At 37.8% G+C, this 19,240-nt stretch overlaps 2 protein-coding genes across 3 annotated transcripts; both read left to right on the top strand.

Annotated features, from left to right (window-relative positions):
• Positions 1-501: 501 nt before the first annotated feature.
• On the top strand, positions 502-2,814 carry LOC146393309 (ribonuclease P protein subunit p25-like protein). Its single transcript, XM_084929472.1, has one exon. The coding sequence runs from the start codon at positions 1,335-1,337 to the stop codon at positions 2,163-2,165; it is 831 nt and encodes a 276-aa protein (XP_084785598.1). The 5' UTR covers positions 502-1,334; the 3' UTR covers positions 2,166-2,814.
• A 6,267-nt stretch (positions 2,815-9,081) lies between these two features.
• Positions 9,082-19,150, top strand: dpep2 (dipeptidase 2). Of its 2 annotated transcripts, none has more exons than XM_084929458.1 (11): positions 9,082-12,001; positions 12,463-12,610; positions 12,705-12,831; positions 12,943-13,072; positions 14,404-14,554; positions 15,022-15,091; positions 15,741-15,917; positions 16,916-17,000; positions 17,092-17,167; positions 18,133-18,268; positions 18,377-19,150. In XM_084929458.1, exons 2-11 carry the CDS (start codon positions 12,465-12,467, stop codon positions 18,578-18,580), a joined length of 1,302 nt encoding a protein of 433 aa, XP_084785584.1. In that variant the 5' UTR covers positions 9,082-12,001; positions 12,463-12,464; the 3' UTR covers positions 18,581-19,150. The 2 variants fall into 2 exon arrangements, with proteins under 2 accessions (XP_084785584.1, XP_084785576.1); XM_084929450.1 differs by having other exon boundaries at positions 12,427-12,610.
• Positions 19,151-19,240: the final 90 nt, after the last annotated feature.

The raw sequence follows: 19,240 nt of genomic DNA, 5'->3' as shown, positions 1-19,240 counted from the left end.
GACAATATAACAATCCATGCGTTAAGAGACAGGCATTCTTACCGCACGACCTGATTGCCTCGGCAATGAAGCCATTAATGGTGCATTATGTAAATAGTAATGGTCACAAACATCTAATAGGATAAAGGCTAAGTACAGTGCAATTTAATGCTGCTGACTTTCAGTAGCTCTTTGAAGGATGTTTTCAATTATAACAGAGCTAATTTAATTCATTGTTTCGAAGCTGGAAATGCATTTTTAAAGGTTGACTGAGTCTCTATTTCAGAACTCAGGTTTAATCAGTCATGTACATTGAACACTGGAACGTCCTCTAAAGAGATTGACAAAGTTGCCGGGGATCTGCATTCTAGGTTTTAAAGGGACACAGTAGCCGTCTCCCTTCTCTTTTTCCTCAGATGGCAGGCTTCAGTTGTGGAGGGGAGGGTGTTCGTCTAAAAGATGAAAAGACCTGTGCCTTTAAGAGGGCTGTCTCCCCTTTCCCTCATGCTCCCCCTCAGCCACACAGACACTCCTCCTGTGAGCATTTGTGAGGAAGCTTCTGTCCCTTATGTCTCTTTGTGGGGAACAGAACACACTTCCCAGAGCATCACTGAAGACAAGACAGAACTCTAGGGACGACACCCCAGTTGCAGACATCTGTGTAACCCTGGCCTCATCTACAGTGGATGTCAAAATGAGAACACGGAGAGGAGACACAGACCTACTCAAGCTGGAGTAAAACATCCAGAGGTCCAAAACAGGACGTGGAACTTAAGAGATGGACATCCCCAGATGTCAATTTTGAGTTGAACGTGACACGACCAGCACATCAAAATCAACAGCGCTGGATTGGATCGCTAAAGAAAAGGTGGAGTCCTAATTTGAGCTTTCAGGTTCTCTTTAGAAAAGTTTTGCTGAAGAATCAACAGAGAACTCTATTTTATTTTTTACTGCTATTCAAGAAGAAAATAACCCATCGTATAAAATACTTACAAATTAAAGAAAGTGGATAACTTAGCTTTATATATTGATTTTTTTATTCATCTTCAGAGCACTTTCCAAACAGTCTGTGGTATGAAATTTAGATGCTCTTTAAAGAACATCTTTAAAGGTCCCAGCACTGCTCTTAATTTACCAGCAACACATTTATCTTGTTTCTGCAGCTCTGTCTTGGAGAGCATTAAATAATTTTTTGATAGCGCTCTTGAGGAGGAGGTAATATGAAGTCTTGAAACTTTACAGCTGTTCACTGGAGAGAGAAAGAGAAGTGCCACGTGCATAAGAAAATTATGTTAAGCTGTGGGAAAAGTGTGTGCCTGGACTAACATTACGGTGGATCACTGAGGACTGCACAAATGTTCACGGCGTGTGGAGTGGTCAGTGGCCAGAACCAGTACCTGAGTAGAGATGGCGTGAAGCCCCACCCAGGACTGGAGTTGAACAGACCAATCCAAATGGAGAATGGGGTAACTTCAAGCATGTGCCCTGTTTATCAAAGCCAAGCCTATAACAATGCTGGACAGCCAGGTGGGGTTAATAATGTTTCTAGGCCAGTGAAACCAGCACCACTCCCAGTCCCTCCTCCTGCACTCAAATTAGGGCAAGAAGGATTCAAAAAAGTGTGCCGAACTGAGGAGGACAGTCCCTGTCCCTTCCCAGGGCTAGCTTCTGGGGTGTTGGAGATGCGCGTTAAGGAAGGAAGCAAGATTCGCAATTTAATGGGATTTGCCATGGCACGGATGCAAGGAGAGAAGGGAGTAAGTGGGGTAAATGTGAGTGGTGGTGGGCTCAGACAAGTGGTTTTTACCGGGTCAGGTCGTGCCGTCACAAAGACCATCACCTGTGCCGAGATCATGAAACGAAAAGTGGGCTGTTTGCACCAGCTGACCAAACTCCGGTATAAGGTTGTAAAAGAAGTGTGGGAGAGTACTGAAGGAGGGACATCCGAGATGACAGTGCACAGGACTGTGCCCTCCATCAGCATCCTTCTTTCCAAAGATCCTCTGGATCCCCAGGAACCAGGCTACCAGCCTCCAGAGACTCTCAGTGCATTGTGGGAAGAAAGAGAGGGTACCGAACCTGCAACAGCATCCAAGAGATCCCTTGGACCTTTGCCATACACCAGTTTCCCTGACTGTAAGAGAGTGTGTTTAGGGGAAGGAGCCTCTGTCCTTCCTCCTCACTGACTGGCCCAACTGGTGTCACAGTGGAGAGGATTGAATCAGAGGCGTTCATTTGGCACTGCACTCCACTCAAGCACAATGCTGAGACAATCAGAACATCCACTCAGACAGAACAGTGCTTTCTCAGAAGAACTGACTACCAATTCCATCCTCCAGAGGTCAGTTTGACTGGGACCTAACAGGCTGCCTCTGGACATACAGCATTTACAGGACGTCTTTTGTGGTACGTCCAACATGGTCTCTCACATCCAGAAAACTTTGATGATGTGTGCTACCATGCTAATATATGACATCTAGAAAAAAATATTACATCCTATTTCGCACTAACAAAAGCCATGAATTTCATAGGTTCTAGGTTACTGCTTTCAGTAAACTATTAACAACCTGTGGATAAAATCATTTGTTTGCCTTATGCTACAGTCATCTCGGCAACCATTTTCCCCATGCTTTTAAAGTTAACCTTTCGGAATATAAAACGTAGATCAGAGTAGACACACACACGTACGCAAACGCACATGTGCACACACACATACACACACACACACAGTCAAAGCCGCTGGTGACATGACAAATGCACAGCATACACATTTTATTTGTCTGAGTATTAACTCTCATGAAAACAAAATTAAATAAATGCTTTTTTTCAGTGGGATTTTTCATTTGTATTTCATCTTTCTTACTCAAACATCATTGAATTTGCAAAGCTGCGATTGAACAGAAAATCACAGTGCGCTGTTCTTTTGATAAGAATAACAGCAGTGAAATTTGTCTGTAGAAAAAGCTGATTTAATGACAAAGCTGTTGATAAGGCGCAGTCCTAAACCAACCCAGCCTGACAGAAATGCCTAGGGCAGAAATACAGGCACAGATTATCATTAAGATAGCAATATAACATCACACAACACAGTGGAGAAAAGGATTAAAACTAGGTTTGACAGAGCTTCACACTACACTGTTCCTGCAAAATATTAAATCAAACCAACTAGCTGCTCTCCTTCCTGTTTCAGCCTATAGGCCTAGCCACCCACTATATCAATTGTAGTCTAGCTCTTCGGGTATATTCTTACATTTCATAAGCAAAATAATATGCTATAAAATATGGTATAAAAGGAGCTAAGCTTTCAAAGTAATGCTATGCACTTGGAGTTGACAGACAGCAAATAAAATGGCTGTATATTTTTTCCATTTTTTTATGCATTGCCTCCCTGCATTTTCACGCCATTTAGATACCATTTTAGTTGCAAAAGCAGTACCTCTAAGTAATTGCAGAAGCTTAACTGGATGCTGCAGACGCTTTTGGTGCTTGGATCAAAATTCTACCCTCTGCAGACTCCACAGCAGTAGGAAAAAACAACAACTGAGGGCATATGTAATGAATTTATGGATTAAAAATTTCTTTAAAAGTTGTTCTGAGCAACACAAACAAAATAAACCTTCCGGTGAATTAATCAATCCAAATACTTAAGACCTTTTCCATTTAATCACCCATATGTTCCACGCATAATAACTTAGATAAGTGGAACCTTGTCTTAATGCCGATCTTAATGAAAATCTGCAAATGCAAATGTCGACCCCCTAAAGTAGATTAATCAAAGTGACTCCTAATTGGAGGGGAGCATTGTTAGTGGATTTTAAAAGAGGAGAAAAAAAGGAAAGTCAGGTCTACAGCATTTGCTTTCGAACTCACTGGACAAAGAAAGAAAAATGCTAGTATTTCATATAGCAGTCATACAGCACTTTAACAGTCTATGACGGACATAGTGATTAACCTCCCTCTCGATCCCATTAAATGAATCAGAGCACAGCAGAGCATCCAAGGTTGAATACAAAATGCTGTGACTGCAATACAGGACATATGTAGCAAACTGTGTGTCCTCAAGACTGCAGGAAGGTTATCATTCCAGGTCATTGTTATCACTGAGTTAACAGCTTTCATCCAAGAGCCTATGGGACAGTCAGTCTACGATCCAGGTTGAACAGATAATGCCACTATAAGTACATTTCAAATCGACCCGCATCTGTTATTAAGCACTAAGAATTCTGGGCCAAGTGTGAAATGCAGTGGGGGTAATTAGGGATAATGGCAAAGCGTACCTGACTGAGAGAACAGATAAAACATCCTGACAAAAGCATCATCCCAGCGCTAAATCCAATGAGGCTGGCATGAAATAGTATGGTGAAGGAGTCAACAAAGTGCATTACAGGAATGTGGACAAGGTTATTCACAAGCTGAGAGTCTGTTTTGCCAGTAATGTTTAGCTGGTGGTTTTCAAGCATGCAGTCAAGGTGAATTTGGAGGAAATACAGGCCTAGGCTTAAATTCTGTTCGTTTAGTTAAGGCGCCACACACACACACATCATACACGGATGCACACGCACCGCATACATATATATTGTTACATATATATATTGCATTCTCATTTTTTCTGAAGGTCAGAATGTTTTTCTGTGAACAATTCATTAAATACTCACTACATACTTCAATCATAAATGACAAAGGAAAGCATTATTTTAAGGCTGATTACAGTTTTCTGTTATGGTGGACACAACAGTAACCTCCTTTTTGCCAAAGCCAATGACTACATGCACTGAATGTGAATAAATTCATTTTGAAGTTAACATAATGAAAGTGTTGGCACTCCATTTTTTTCCCCTTCTCTGCCGCTGCAGCAGATGAGAGTGAGGTCTCTGGGATGGCGTGGGAGTTCGCTATCTCCCAGCCTCCAGATGGCTCCGTCTTCTCTTATCTAGAAGAATGGGTGCTGCCTCAATTTTTCAACTCGCCTTATCTGGGAATCCTTTAAATTGAATATTTACTGGGCCTATGTTTTCTGCTTGTGTTAGCCCTCTGAAGTCGACATTCCTCTTGCTTGTTGAGACAGGCCAAAAGGTTTTTCTCACTCATACACTCTCTTTGTCTGCCTTGTCAAGTAATGGGCCAGTGATTGATTATGTGATTGCTAGGAAAGAATGGAAGGTTAAGCAGTTAAGCAGAGAGCGCTGGAGACATATTAATGAATGGCCATAGAGGGAATATGTTGAACAATAGAGAAACATACATTACCCAAAAATGACATCAGGCACCTCAACTATATGTCAGGGCTAAAGCAGATTAAATTAATCATTTTCCAGACAGTCTATTGTTTTCTGCACAGTGTACACTAGAGGTTAAGAGAACACTTAAGCAGTCATTGAAAACATCTTATTGCCAATTGACTGGCTGTGGTCTATCTGCATAAACAAGCTGTGCCACAGCTACTCCCTGGTAAGTGTCTGGAAATGTCTTTTCAAAACCATTTTGTGAAATGCCTCCATGTTGGATTAATCAGTGCAGCTGAGGATGTAATTGCTGTGCTGAAGTCAAAGCTGTAAGAGCAGATAATGAACACTGACTACAGGGCTGCCAGAATCCAGGGCAAAAGAAATGAGAAGTTTGAAGACCAAGACGTCTTCAACATTTTTTCAAAAGCTGCGACTGAAGATGAAGGCTTGGTGTATTTAAATATATTTAAACTGATATATATTTTTTTAAATACACGACAACTAAAACAATCACTCAGAGTTTGCTTTTAGACTTTGTTACAGGAAAATTTGACAAAGTCTAAGATTTTAAGTTTGAAAATCTGGGAAAATTGAGGATTTTCTGGAGCTCTTTTTGCTGTATTCCATAACTAACATGCAGCTGTAAGTGATATACATTACACTGGTATTCAAATAATTTTCCTATATGAGAGATATGAAATATCTAGATAGAAATATGAAAAAAAAATCAACTAATGGCTGCTGCCCTCTAGTGGAGAAGTAAGTTTCAAGTCAACCGCAGAAAAACAACTTGCTCAAGAGCACTATTATTGATGTATCTGACAGACATAACTGGCCCAGTGCACTAGATGATTTCCACAACAAAGCTAAATGGCCACAGAATACAACACCATTATCTGACGAGCTTATTATCTATAATACAGTTTTAAGAATATAACAAAGCATTTACAACAAGCAAATGGGAGCTCTGGGCTATGCTATTTTTTGGATCATTTAATGGCAATCTCAAGGCTGGTATGTTAAAGTCTTGCCTTTTCTCAGAGACAACAACATTTCACCCTTTTATCCTCATTTCCTCCTCCATGCGATAATGAGAGGACTCAATTAGATTAAAGAATTTGAATAAATGAGGTTTCATGGTAACACATTATGCCCCGTATCTTTTCTGAAAGGCCTTGATGAGGAACAAAGAGGCTAGGCTCAGGGACCGATATCTGTGAATTACAGGGGGAAAAAAACAAACAACATTAGCTTTGTACTTTTCCAGTAATGCTCAGAAGAAGATAGAAGAAGGAAATAAACCCTAATAGTAAGCTGGAAACAGTAAGACCCTTTAAATTTTTCCAGGCTTCACCTTTTCATCTCAACTGTGCACATGTACAATCTGTTGAAGATGCAGTACTGCAGTTAATATTGTGAATGAACTGCTCAAAAATACTGGCTATGTTTAGAGATGAAAACATCTCACAATTCATAATTCTTAGCACTGTCTGGCTGCATTTAACTGTGAAACTAAATCCTGATTTCCTGTGTGAGAAAAGAAGAAGATTTCTTAAAAGGCCAAAAAAGAAAAAGAAAAGACCAGGGTAATGCAGGCACAAAATAAAGTGAAAATGTAGGATAATTAGACTGCTACGGTGTCTTTTTCAACATCTTTTTTTTTTTTTTTAATTCACAGAGGAACAATGAAATTCAACACAAATCCTTAGATGGCTTTTTTCCTCTGTGTTTGGCTGAAAATATTTTCGTTGTTGGAATCGCTGTTTGACACCAATTTAACTTGCACTGCCATTGATTTCTAATATCACAACATGACATGATATTACAGTGACTGCACAGCTTACTGAGTACATAATACGTTGTATTTCACACAATTTAGTTAGTATTCTTTGTTTTGTATGTTTCTGTTTTATTTCGTTTATTTTTGCTTGGGAATTGATGGAAACTGCTCTTATTACCCCTCAACTCATCATGGCAGATGGCTGTTATTCCACGAGAATGGTTCAGGGAGGGGCAGCCTAAGGTTTCTTCTTTCCTTTGTAAAGTCTTTCTCATAGGAAATAATTTGATTATTGACGTTAATGAATTTTCTCCACATTACAGTAGGGCCTTTACCTTACTGTATAAAACACTATGAAGCAACTGTTGTTGTAATTTGGATCTATATAAATAAACCTAAATTGAATTAAAGTGAATAGCCGCTACCCAGAAAAACATTTAACATGTCTGCTATAAAACTCATGTTTGACCAGTCAAATGAATAATGCAGGAATAAAACATTTTAAATGCCTCAATAATGATTTTCAATACATTGCTACATAAATTAAAAGAGTGATCACCTTGTTACTTGACTTTCTGAATCTTTTTTTCTTTTTAAGATTGCATTTGACACACAGAATTGCCTTTCAGAAATGTGAGAAATCAATAGCAAACGAGGGTTCGCAACATATATTTGTGGTGATCAGAGATATATAAATATACAAATGACACCAGTGGAATTACTTAACTGTCATTTTGTCACTATACTTTTCCCTCATGATCAAAATGTTTTTCCGTGACTCCATCTCCACAGAAGATGAGTATAATTATTCAGAAAATCTATTTTCTGTCATGACTAACCTAAACGTAGCCCAACCCTTGCACTCATGCTTTCAATGTCATAAAATAAAACACATGCAGGAATCCGACATGCTAATTAAAAGGATTTGGCTTAAGCTCCGTCATCAAACTGTGAACACACACTATAAGGTTTTAACAGGATTTCATCAGTTATTTTGCCAATCACATTCCACAGCAAGGTTGACAATATGACTAAATGATTTGGTTATTTGAATTCAAACAGTGTCAGTTGGGGGTCCACTCTGCGCAGTGGGAGGATTGGTAGAGTAATATCAACACGGTTGTGATTACTCCATTGCAACAGTGGGGTGCTCCAATCAGAGCCGAATCGCTCTACTCATTACAGACTACAAGGCCAAATATCAGTGGGTGGACCACAAAATCAGGCTTTGCATGTTCCCACTGAAATTAATTGAAATTCATTTGTGGTGCCCTGATGCTCCCCATCAACACCAGACTAATTCACATTTGCACAATTCAACTCAGGTTCATTAAGTGCAAGCACATTCCAAGTAAAAAAGCATTACAAAGCAGGGCTTATAATCTGAACCTCATCTTTTATGGTGAGGTTCAGATTGTATGGTCAACTGTACATTATGCAGTGTTTTTTAGCATAAATAGATAAACTTACAAAATATAATAATACTTATTATTATTATTATTATTATTATTATTGTTAATTTTTATTATTATTTTTAAATCATAATTTGTATATAAATTGGTAAACAGCCCATAGTTTTAAAAAGTGATGTCTTGAACACATGCCTAAAGCATCAAGACAAAGACTCCTAAGCACAAATTGAGCTTTCATGTTTACAGATGAAAACATACCATGTAGACAGACTTGGGCACAAATGTTTGATGGTTGGCTGGTCCCCAGCCAGCTGGTTTTGATGATCAGGCTGTTTTTACTTTTTCTTTCTTCAGTAATCAGACATTTAATACAGAAAAGTGTAAGTACGTGTATGTAGAACAGTTTCAAAAGGAGACATTGTACCTTACAGAAAATGAAATGTAGCCAAAACAGCTTCATTATAATTTTCACTAAATGTAGAAAAAGCAGCCAGTGTTTTTTCATGTTTCAATGATATTATAATGGAAGTTTTCACACACACACACACACACACACACACACACACACACACACACCTTGTGTTATCGCCTTCCTTTTCCTTCTTCTAGTGCCTGTTAACAATAATGAAGCAGAGCTCAGAGAGCTTTTCAATTAGATCTATGTTTGGATATGTCAAATTAGAGAAGGAATAAAAAAAAATAACAACAATAATAGTAATAATAATGATAATGAAAGCAAAACAGAAATTTCCCCTGGATATCTTCTTATTCAAATGTGAAGAAGAGTAGGCCATCCACTGAGTTCAGGTCGTAAGTTCACTGCAACTGCACAAATTTGAGCAACTTTAAAGTTAACTTTAGTGTTTTCATTTATGGTTGAACCAATTCAGAAATTACAATTTTAACAAAACAACTGCATAGAAACAGATTAAATGTCAAGCATTATCTATTTATCTGTGTGCGCCACATAACTCACAATCTACATAGCTCTGTATCAGTAACACACAAAGTATGCACACCACTGGTACAAAACAGGAAGAGGTTTCATATCTCCAGAGTAAACCAAGTTAATGCAAAAAAGTAAACTGAAAATGTATCACAATTTCTCCACTAGACTACTCTAAAAAGAGTTTTCCTCTCGAAAGTAAAGAGCCCTGATTATCATCCCAGGACCCTCATTATTTTATTCATAGTAAATATATGATTACTGTTTTATATAAATGGGTTCTTACCTTGAGTTTTTGTGGTGGTGCTTTAATGCAAAACTGCAAATTTGTGTTGCAAATAGTCACTGTCACTCTGTGAGCGTGAAAAATCATCCAGCTTCCTGAATTTGGTATCAGTTGTCGTAACACTGCAAAGCCTGAAACTTCTTACAAATTTACAAATCACAAGCCACAGTAGAAAATGTGAGCATCTGTAGGCCCAAATAATAAAATGAATAATCACTCATTTCAGTCTTGGTGTTTTAAGTTTTAGTTTTCAGTCTTGATGATGCCTCACTCACCACAGGTAATGTGATTAAAGATGCTGTCATTTTCCTTCTACAATTGTGAGGATGTCTGTTATGAAATAGGCCTGTTACTAATATCCTCTTGTCACCAAAGGAAGTACTTTTAGTTTTATTTACCACCAAAAAATCCAGATCAGAAATTATTCAACAAAACATATACCTTTCTTTCCCTCTTTTTTACAAATCTTTTAAATTCACTTACTAAAATATTTTGTCGGCTGATCAGAAACAATGTAACTTTTAACCACTACTGCCTTAACTTAGCTAAACTCGATGGTGACCATGGGGTCAGGTTTTTGTTCTTTTCCCCTCTCCTAGCAACAGGCTTGTCTCACCAACAGATCTTCTTCTGGCTGCTTCCATTAGGGTTTAGCACATTTGTCTCCATCTCATCCCATCTCTAGCATCCTCCTCTGTCTGCATGTCCTCTTTCACAATATCCACAAATCTTCTCTGCGATCTTCCTCATTTCCTCTTGCCTGACATCTACATATTCCAGTCCAGTATATCTGCTATCCCTCCTCTGCAAGTGTTCAAACCATCTTAAACATCCTGAGTTGTCCATCTGATAAACTAATTTCTAATTCTGTCCGTCCTGGTCACCCCCGGCAAAAACCTAAACTTCAACTTTTCCAAACCTCCAACTCTTTTCTTCAGTTCCACCATCTCCAAACCATACATAACAGCAGGCCTCACTATGTGCTATTCCTTTCACCCCTGATACTCACCTGCTACAACCTCTCTTTTTCATCACTCATGTGTACTGTCCATCTCTTTGGCTGGTTGATCCCAGGTATTTAAACTTGTCCACATTCACTATCTCTACACTTTGCATCTTCACTGTTACACCTGTTCCCCTTTCATTTGCACACGTGGTATGTTGCTTTACTTGTACTGACTGTTTTCTTCTTTTCTAAAGAGTATACCTCCACCTCTCCAGGTTCTCTTTCATCTGCTACCTAATGTCACTACAGATCACAATGTTGTGATCAAACATCATTGTCCACAGAGACTCCTGCCTGACAGCATTATCATCTGTCATCCTGCTTATCACCATTGCAAAGAACAACGGATTCAGAGTCAATCCCCGTTGTAATCCATCAGTCTCCTAGCGCACACCTCACCACTGTCTCGCTGTCCTCATGCATGTCTTGCACCACCCTCACGTTAGTTTCTTGGCACTCTATGATCTGTTTCGTCACATCCTCAAAATACACAGTGCAGCTCCTTCTGACCTTCTCAATACTTCTCCATCAACACCCTCAAAGCAATCATCGCAACTGGCAGTCTCTCGGCATGAAACTAAACTGTTCGCTGATTGTCACCTCTCTTCTTAATGCAGCTTAATTCAACTTTATCCCTCTGTGGTTACTACAGCTCTGCACACACACTGTACACTTCTTTTGCCTTCCTTAAGTTTCTCACTGATCTGGATTGTGTTAAACAATCTGGTCAGAAAGTCGACTACCCTCTCCAACCAACGTAAATTCTTTGCCAAATCAAACACATGGGTCATTAACAATGTGATTTACTATCTGGCCAGCAGATGGCAACTTCAAATTTTCAGGTTTTATCATGCTTTCAATTCGCAGTCGTCAATTTGTATTTCCAAATAAGGCGACGCAGTTTAGCAAATAAATGTATACTTAAAACTCCACATACTAGTTATGGAACCTACAGATACAACAGTATAGAATACGTAAAAAAGGAGAAATACAGTTTTTGTAGTTTTTCCCTCACATCTTCATTTATTTGTTTGTTTTGCTTACCCGTTGATAGCAGGCTATACCACTACCAAATTTGGAAGCTGCTATAAGTCAAAAGAGGAGCGACAGAACGAAGAAAAGCATGATTAAGGTCCTTGTAGAACCCGGTCCTGCAAAATGCAGTTTTTCTACAACATCAAGCGATAAATAATTTATATGAATTAGCAATTTTCCGATAGCACGTGAATGCACCACACAGGCAGCTCTCCAGTTTTGTAAAGGTTTGCACTACGTTTGTGTGGGGCGGAGTGCTGGAAAGTTGGTACAGTGTGTGCACAGTTGCTAAACAAAGTGGCCATACAGCTCATTTTTCATCGACCTGGCTGGTAAGTATATTGTTTAAATTTTGCTGTTCCGCGCTGTCTATAGTTACAAATGGTTGATTATGAGCATGCACTAATTATCCCGAGCAATTACCTTTTTCATTATTCCACTTTCAAGCACGCTTAAATGGTACGTTGTTTTTATAGGCTATTTTAATGTGGATTTAAGTTTCAATTTAAAAAAAAAAAAAACAGACGATCCCAAAATACTTATTATATTTATCGGAGTTGCAGTTTAATGTATTCCAGAACGCATACATTCGATAAAAAGCAGGAAGTTTATTACGATGATATTTAAAGGTGCCGCTATAATATTTCTGTAACATTCCAAGCTGCGCTGTGATCCTTTCAAAATAAATTACAGATCCAAAATATTCTTTGTGTGCACGTGTTGATCATTCACATGTTATTCTTCTTTGCCTTATCAGATAACTGTAACGCGTTGATGAGTGTTCTGTGTTCAGATATGCCTTCTTGGAAAAGTGAAAAACATGCTTCACACAGCTTCTGGATGCAGTTTATCGAAGCTCTGGTGGTTTTCTCTCTGTGTGCCAAAATATGTGGATGCTCTGATGTAGATGAATTGATGTCCACATATCCACTGATTGATGGGTAAAGTGTGCTTCATACATACAAGATACATAAATTATCATAAATTAAAATGTCCCTCCATTTTGTATCACCCACTATCCCGTCTCTCTGTCAGTCACAATGACCTCGCTCTCCAGTTGAGGATTCGTCACAACAATTACCTAAGCCAAGTTGACCTTCGTAACCTCTCCAAAGTATCCACAGACATATCCCGTTTCAAAGCAGGCCATGTGCAGACACAGGTATTGCAATTTCACAAGTGTTCACAGCACAATCTGGAAAAAAAATCCATCTACATCTGAGATTTATTGGTTAGTAAAATGTGTCTAATGTTCTGTGATATGTTGTATCAGATGTTTGCTGTCTACGTACTGTGCGGTGCTCAGCAGAAGGATGCTGTGAGGCTTACTCTGGAACAAATAGATGTGGTGAGACGTATGTGCACTGAGTACAAGGAGTTTGAACTGGTCACATCTGTCCAGGGTATTGTACACTTTCTTAATAATAATAACTAACTATATTTCTATGGCACATTTCTAAACCAAAGTTATAAGGTGTTTCGCAGTATTTACACAAAACATTGGTTTAAAAACTATTCAAAATGCATGAAAACCCCTTGGTTTTAAGCTTGGACTGTGAAACTGATCTATTAGACGTCAGAACTTCTAAAATAGAAAGTGCAGCTTCACCGTGAAGTGATTTAAAAATAATCAGTGGAAATCTTAAATTGGACTCTGTAGTGAATGGGAAGCTAGTGTAAATCTGCAAGGACTGGAATGGCATGTTCATCTCACCAAGTGTTGGTGAGTAGTACTGCTGCTGTGTTTTATAGATGGTTCACTCCTCCAAACTTTTAGGCATGTAAAGTTGCAGTAATCTAATCAGGGGGAAATGAGGGTGCAGATATAAGGTATGCCGTTATATTATTCATAAGTACTGGTCTGAGTTATGCAACAAATATTTCACAACACAAGACTAGTCTGGACTTTTGATATGCTGTTTGAAATTAAGTTGTTGATCAGAAATACTCCCCTAAACCTCCAGCAGATGATTTTAGGTCAGTGAGTCATTGTTCAAGGTCAGCAGGGCGACTATAAGAATAATCATCAGAACCAATAAGAAGAACAAGAACTTTAATTTTATCCCATCCTTAATGCCAGTGAAATAGGAATGAATGAAGTCTAGATTTTTGTGTTCTCCAGGATTAAATGACTCATTCTAACTGGCAGCCATTGACATAACAATGGTCAGATGCTTGTGTATAATTACAAATTACATAGCCAAGTGGTAACAAATGTAAACTAAACAAAATAGGCCCTTGGACTGAGTCGTGGGAGAAACTCGATGAGCTAAAATTAACCACAGTGATTCTAATACTCTGTTTGATTGGATTAGAACTATTTGGGTGCAGTTCCACCTAACACAAGCTCATTTCTGAGTCTGTTGAAGAGAAGGATGAGGTAATATGAACTGTAAAATTTCCAGGGTCCACACTCATTAAAATGTCATAAAGTGATTTCTGTAATGTGATGTTTTTCTAAAGCCAGATTGGAATAAATCAGATAAGAACTTCCTACTAACTACTTTCTCAAGAAATTTTGAAACTAGAGGTAATTTGGAGATAGTCATTTCCTTAATGTTTTTAGGTTACTAGATTACTGTTTTGAAATGTATCTTGTTTGTTTGTTTTTCTAAAATATGATGGTTACGTTAGCTTGCATTTCTGTAACCAGATGAAAAGTAGAACTGATAACTGAAGGTAATGATGTCCAATTATGTGTTTATGTGCTTTGTATGTGGGCCTGTCATTGCAGAGCTAAAAGATTCTAAGGACAAGGGTAAGATAGCCTGTTTAATAAGTATCGAAGGAGGCCACTCTATTGACAGCAGCCTTCCTGCCCTGCGGATGTTTTACCAGCTTGGAGTCCGCTCCATGGGTCTCACGCATTCTTGTAATACACCCTGGTAATAGGAAAAGACTTTATACTGCATATATTTTACAGTATATCTAGTACTTTGTATTTAAAAAGTCATATCTCGATATTTTCTTAAATGATCATTTAAGCAATAAATTGGGTTTTGAATAGAAATTCTATTTTATCAAATACGTAGCATTGGCTCTGTAATGGTCTATTGCTACATAGCAACTTTAAAGCAGGAACTACTAAGCTACATTTAATCTAAGAAGTATTTGTTTATAGAATAGGAAAGATAGAAAGGTGAAACATATTTACATTTTCACCTCAGCATCCTTTTCTTTTATGCAAATTAACCTATATATGTCCTCTCTCAGATATCTCACATTGACTATAGCTGTGGGTATCTGAAGCAGTTCCCTTCAGATACCCAAAGTAATTTTAAGTAATTACAAACAGGAGAAGAATAATTTGCAGCACTTGTGACATTAAAATACATATATTGTTTCTATGCAGGGCTGAATCATCCTCAACCTTTTACCCTGTATATAAGAGGGAGAATAACAGCCTGACATCCTTTGGGAAGGTAATTCAGAGTTTCAGTAACATTAGCCACAGCTGTATTTCATTATCTCACATTCCACAGAGCAGTATGTCAGCGTGCATGCCAGTTTTGCCTGACCCTTTTTCAGAAAGCATAAAACCATATCAGTCCTTCCATACTATATTGAAGAAATAAGAGAAATTCAGTTCTTGACATAAAACTGTATTAACTAAGTAACTATTATAACTATTATAAAACTACTACGCATTATTGCTGTTGTTATGTTTGCATTAATAGAGATTGTATAGTTATTGTAACTTGAGAACCTTCTAAATAAAATAAACCTCATTACTATTAGAATTTGGGAATACTGTGCATACTAAATCTTCTCCTGATAGGAAGCTGTGGAAAGAGAATCTCTGTTAACCCAAACTGGACTTTTCTCATTTAATAACTCCTTGTGTATTACTGGAATATGGTAATATATTATAGGCAGCTTATTTAAACATAGAAAACATCTTTATTACTCTTTTCCCATTCAGATCTCCGTCTCAACAGCAAAGTGCAGGGACACTCTTGATTGTTATCTGCATGAGTGTTTTCTAATAGTTTACATGTAACAACATCCTGTCCTCTGAATAAATGACTTCCTTCCTGATGCCACCAAAATGTTCTTAATTGTGTTTTTGAGGTCGTAGTCGAGGAGATGAACAGACTTGGAATGATAGTGGACCTCTCCCACACCTCGTGGAACACATCCTTTGCTGTTCTGAGTCACTCTAAGGCTCCGGTTATTTTTAGCCATTCCTCTTCCTACTCCATATGTAACCACAGCCGCAATGTTCCTGACAATCTGCTACTTGAACTGGTGAGAAATACAACCTTAAAAGTAATTGCTTGCCTTCTTAACCGCTTGATTAAACAACTGTCTGATCAGTCACATTGATGACTGGCTCATTTTAATTGTGTCTCTTTATGTGTATATCTAAAGAAGAAAAACTGTCAGACAATTTTTGTAATGGTTAGGCGTTTTGTGTATCAACAGCATAAAACATTTATGAACAGATTTCCACCATTAGAAATTATTCAGTTTTCACCCACTAAGAGTTATTGATTTCAATCCTAAGGCTTTATTTGCACAATCAACTTAATGCATTTCTTCTGTCTTTATGTCGTTCTGTGTTCTCCATGATTTCCTCAGCCATCTTTAGCTCTTGCCATTTCCCCTTTACTTGCATACACAGACAGGCACCAGAACGTGATCTCACAGGATGAAATAAAAGTACTATAGTGAGGACCTATTGATGAGAATATCAAATTGTTTACCCGAACAATGATAGTCATTTCCCCCCCTCTACTTTCAAAAAAATGCTTATACTGGTTAATGACAGGCTGATGATCAAGAATTCAAGCTGTGTGTAAGCCTACTGTCAACAGTGTCGGGGTAATTTCAGGCTCTTTTTTTAAACTGAGAATATTCTTTTCTTCTTTCTATTTATTAATCAAGTTGAAAAATAAATAATATCAATACTTACATTTTAGCATAGCCACGAATCTGATATTTCCACGTTTTTTTTTCTGTGTGATTACTCATACACATAAGCTCAGTAAATCATCATTTGAACAGGAACAACTAGATAAAACTGTTCTGAAACCCTCTGGACTTCTAGTCTTATTGTTTTTCTTTTTGGGATCTGAGTGGCATCTTGATATGCCAGACATAATAATTTACACTATATGCAAATGAAATGATTAAACAATAACTTTTCTGTAGAGTGTACACATGCATAGATTATTTTAGTCTGTTTGGTGGCATTTAACCCTTTTCTCCATGCCTGGTAATGACCCTGTGTGTTTTTGTTTCAGAAAAAGAACCAAGGGTTGATCATGGTGAATCTCCACAACACATTTGTTTCCTGCAGAGACGAGGCTAACATCTCTCATGTGGCTGGTGAGCTGTCCATCTGGAATGGATGTGTTTTAAATGTGCAGTTTGTATTTCTTATATCTCAGTTTATACATTATTCCACTTATTTTTACAGACCATTTTGATTACATTAAGAAATTGATTGGAGCTGAATCAATAGGAATTGGAGGGGATTATGAAGGTGCTACAAGGTAAGAAATCAATTTGCAATAACCAGATAACACAAATTATTAGCTAAACAGGTAATTGTTTGTTTGTAATTGTTGTGGTAAATGTTGCAAACAGAAAATCCATGCAAGTTACCTTAAATCTTCTTTATATTCTATAGTCATGATGAATCAAAAGCTTTTGAGACAAAACAAAGCTAATACTAATAGGCAACACGCTTGTCTGAGGCACTCTCCAGACAGATTATTTCAAAGGCTGTTGTTGAGCCAAATCAATTGTGTGGTTTTTGTTTGCTTGTCATGATATCAGCAATTTAGCTGTCCAGTTGTCATGACTGAAGTGGGTTAAAAATCAATAACTTTATACCTCTAATAGGCATAAATGGAAGGCTGCTATGCTGCGGTAGATTTTCTGCAAGATGGTGGATATTAGGTTATTGCTATGCATACAGAGGGGTGACAAATTTAAGGAAAATCAGAATCAGAACTTTTAACCCCTACAGTGAGAGGATGCAGTGACTCTGTTGTGCTGCTGGGTGCAAAGTGCGCAAAGTCCTCTTAAACAGAATTGTCTTAAACAATCAGTATCAGGTTGTTTTGTGATGAAACAAAAGAAAAAAGAAAACAAAGCTCATTACTGAATACTGCAATTAATATAAAAATGCCATGAATCATCTTTTGTTCCAGCCTGTTACAGCAAACTTTAAATAAAGGAATATAATAAAGGTTAAAATGCTTCCTAATCCATTGACTTGAAGAGTCGATGCCAAGGCTCTTCTTGCAGAATTCATCAGCCCAAAATCTTATTAGAACTGAGAATAAAACAAATCCTGTTTCTGTGTTTACTTTTGTAATTCCATCTGTGTCAAAGGTATGAAACTAAATGCATTTAGCAACACCATAATTTTCAGAATGAGGGATCTGTTTCTACAACGTTTTGCCTAAAAATAATAATTTGAGAGTAATTTTGTTTTCATTTTGGTTAAAAGCTTCCCTCATGGGTTAGAGGATGTCTCAAAATACCCAGCCCTAATCCAGGAACTGCTGAGAAGAAACTGGACTGAGAATGAGCTGGCTGGTGTCCTTCGACATAACTTCTTGCGTGTGTTTGAACAGGTTGAGAGGGTGAGCGAGAGAATACATTTATATAACGAGAATAGGTGGTGAAAGATTCATGAGTTTAAGTATTTTATATGTTGGCATACTCTATTTCCTTCCTTTATTTTCACCAAGGTCCGTGATCAGTTGAGTTCAAATCTACCAAGTGAGGTCCAGATTCCATTTGAAGAGGCACACAACCCATGCAGGCTAGTCCTTAGACGTCCAGACCCAAGAAGCCTGCCCTCAGATCAGTCCTCTGGAGCAGAAGGTGGATTACCTGGTCTGTTAATCCTTGCCACAGTTCTGGTGCTTTCCAGAATATTTTTGACTGAATGAATATTAACAATCTCAGTTCAGCCGTATCATTCTTTTGAAGTTGTATAGAAAGGAGTACACAGAAAGGAGTGTCACAGTGCTGCACGTCAGTGGAGATTAGGAGGAATTTAATGACTTTAATGTCTAACCTCATTTTTGCTATAATTAAAATGCAAACTCCTGTACATACGTTAATCGATTAATTAAAAATTCAGAAGATGTCTGAAAAGAGACCTCTTGGTTTTATCTTTTTTTTTTAAACTCACTATTTATTTTGTTATTTAGTTGGCAGAACATTTTTTTCATGATGTCCATAGAAGATTACGAAATATAATAGAATGATAAACCTGATAAATATAACTTTAGAGATTATACTTTGTATCTAGGATTGACTAGGAAACAGCTTAGAAGCTGAGGTTGTCTACTTAAGTTTATAATGTTTCAAGCACTTTAACAAAGTTGTACAGAATATCAGTTTCAAAGCAAATATTTGTTCTATTTACTCTCATAGCATAAGACAATATTATGGTTTTACGTCATTCATGTAGCCTTGTTGCTCACAACCCAATGGCAATAAATTTGATAAGTATCTGCTTTGGTGTGCTCACTTGAGGTGGTGATGTTGATCTTCGTGTAATCATAGGATTTGACTTGGTAGTTTTATTGCTTCTTAAAAACCTA

Source organism: Perissodus microlepis, chromosome 1 (genome assembly GCF_051167445.1).
Source record: "Perissodus microlepis isolate ML-2025 ecotype Zambia chromosome 1, ASM5116744v1, whole genome shotgun sequence".
Lineage (NCBI taxonomy): Eukaryota > Metazoa > Chordata > Actinopteri > Cichliformes > Cichlidae > Perissodus > Perissodus microlepis.
The sequence above is the reverse complement of the archived record's forward strand: the minus strand, read 5'-3'. Positions and strand labels throughout refer to the sequence as shown.

Excerpts from the sequence above, each read along its gene's own strand:
- LOC146393309 (XM_084929472.1), top strand. The coding sequence starts at position 1,335 with ATGTTCACGGCGTGTGGAGTGGTCAGTGGCCAGAACCAGTACCTGAGT.
- dpep2 (XM_084929450.1), top strand. The coding sequence starts at position 12,444 with ATGAGTGTTCTGTGTTCAGATATGCCTTCTTGGAAAAGTGAAAAACAT. Across the intron at positions 15,092-15,740 it reads GCCTGACATCCTTTGGGAAG|GTCGTAGTCGAGGAGATGAA; the intron begins GTAATTCAGAGT and ends TGTGTTTTTGAG. Across the intron at positions 17,001-17,091 it reads TAACATCTCTCATGTGGCTG|ACCATTTTGATTACATTAAG; the intron begins GTGAGCTGTCCA and ends TTATTTTTACAG.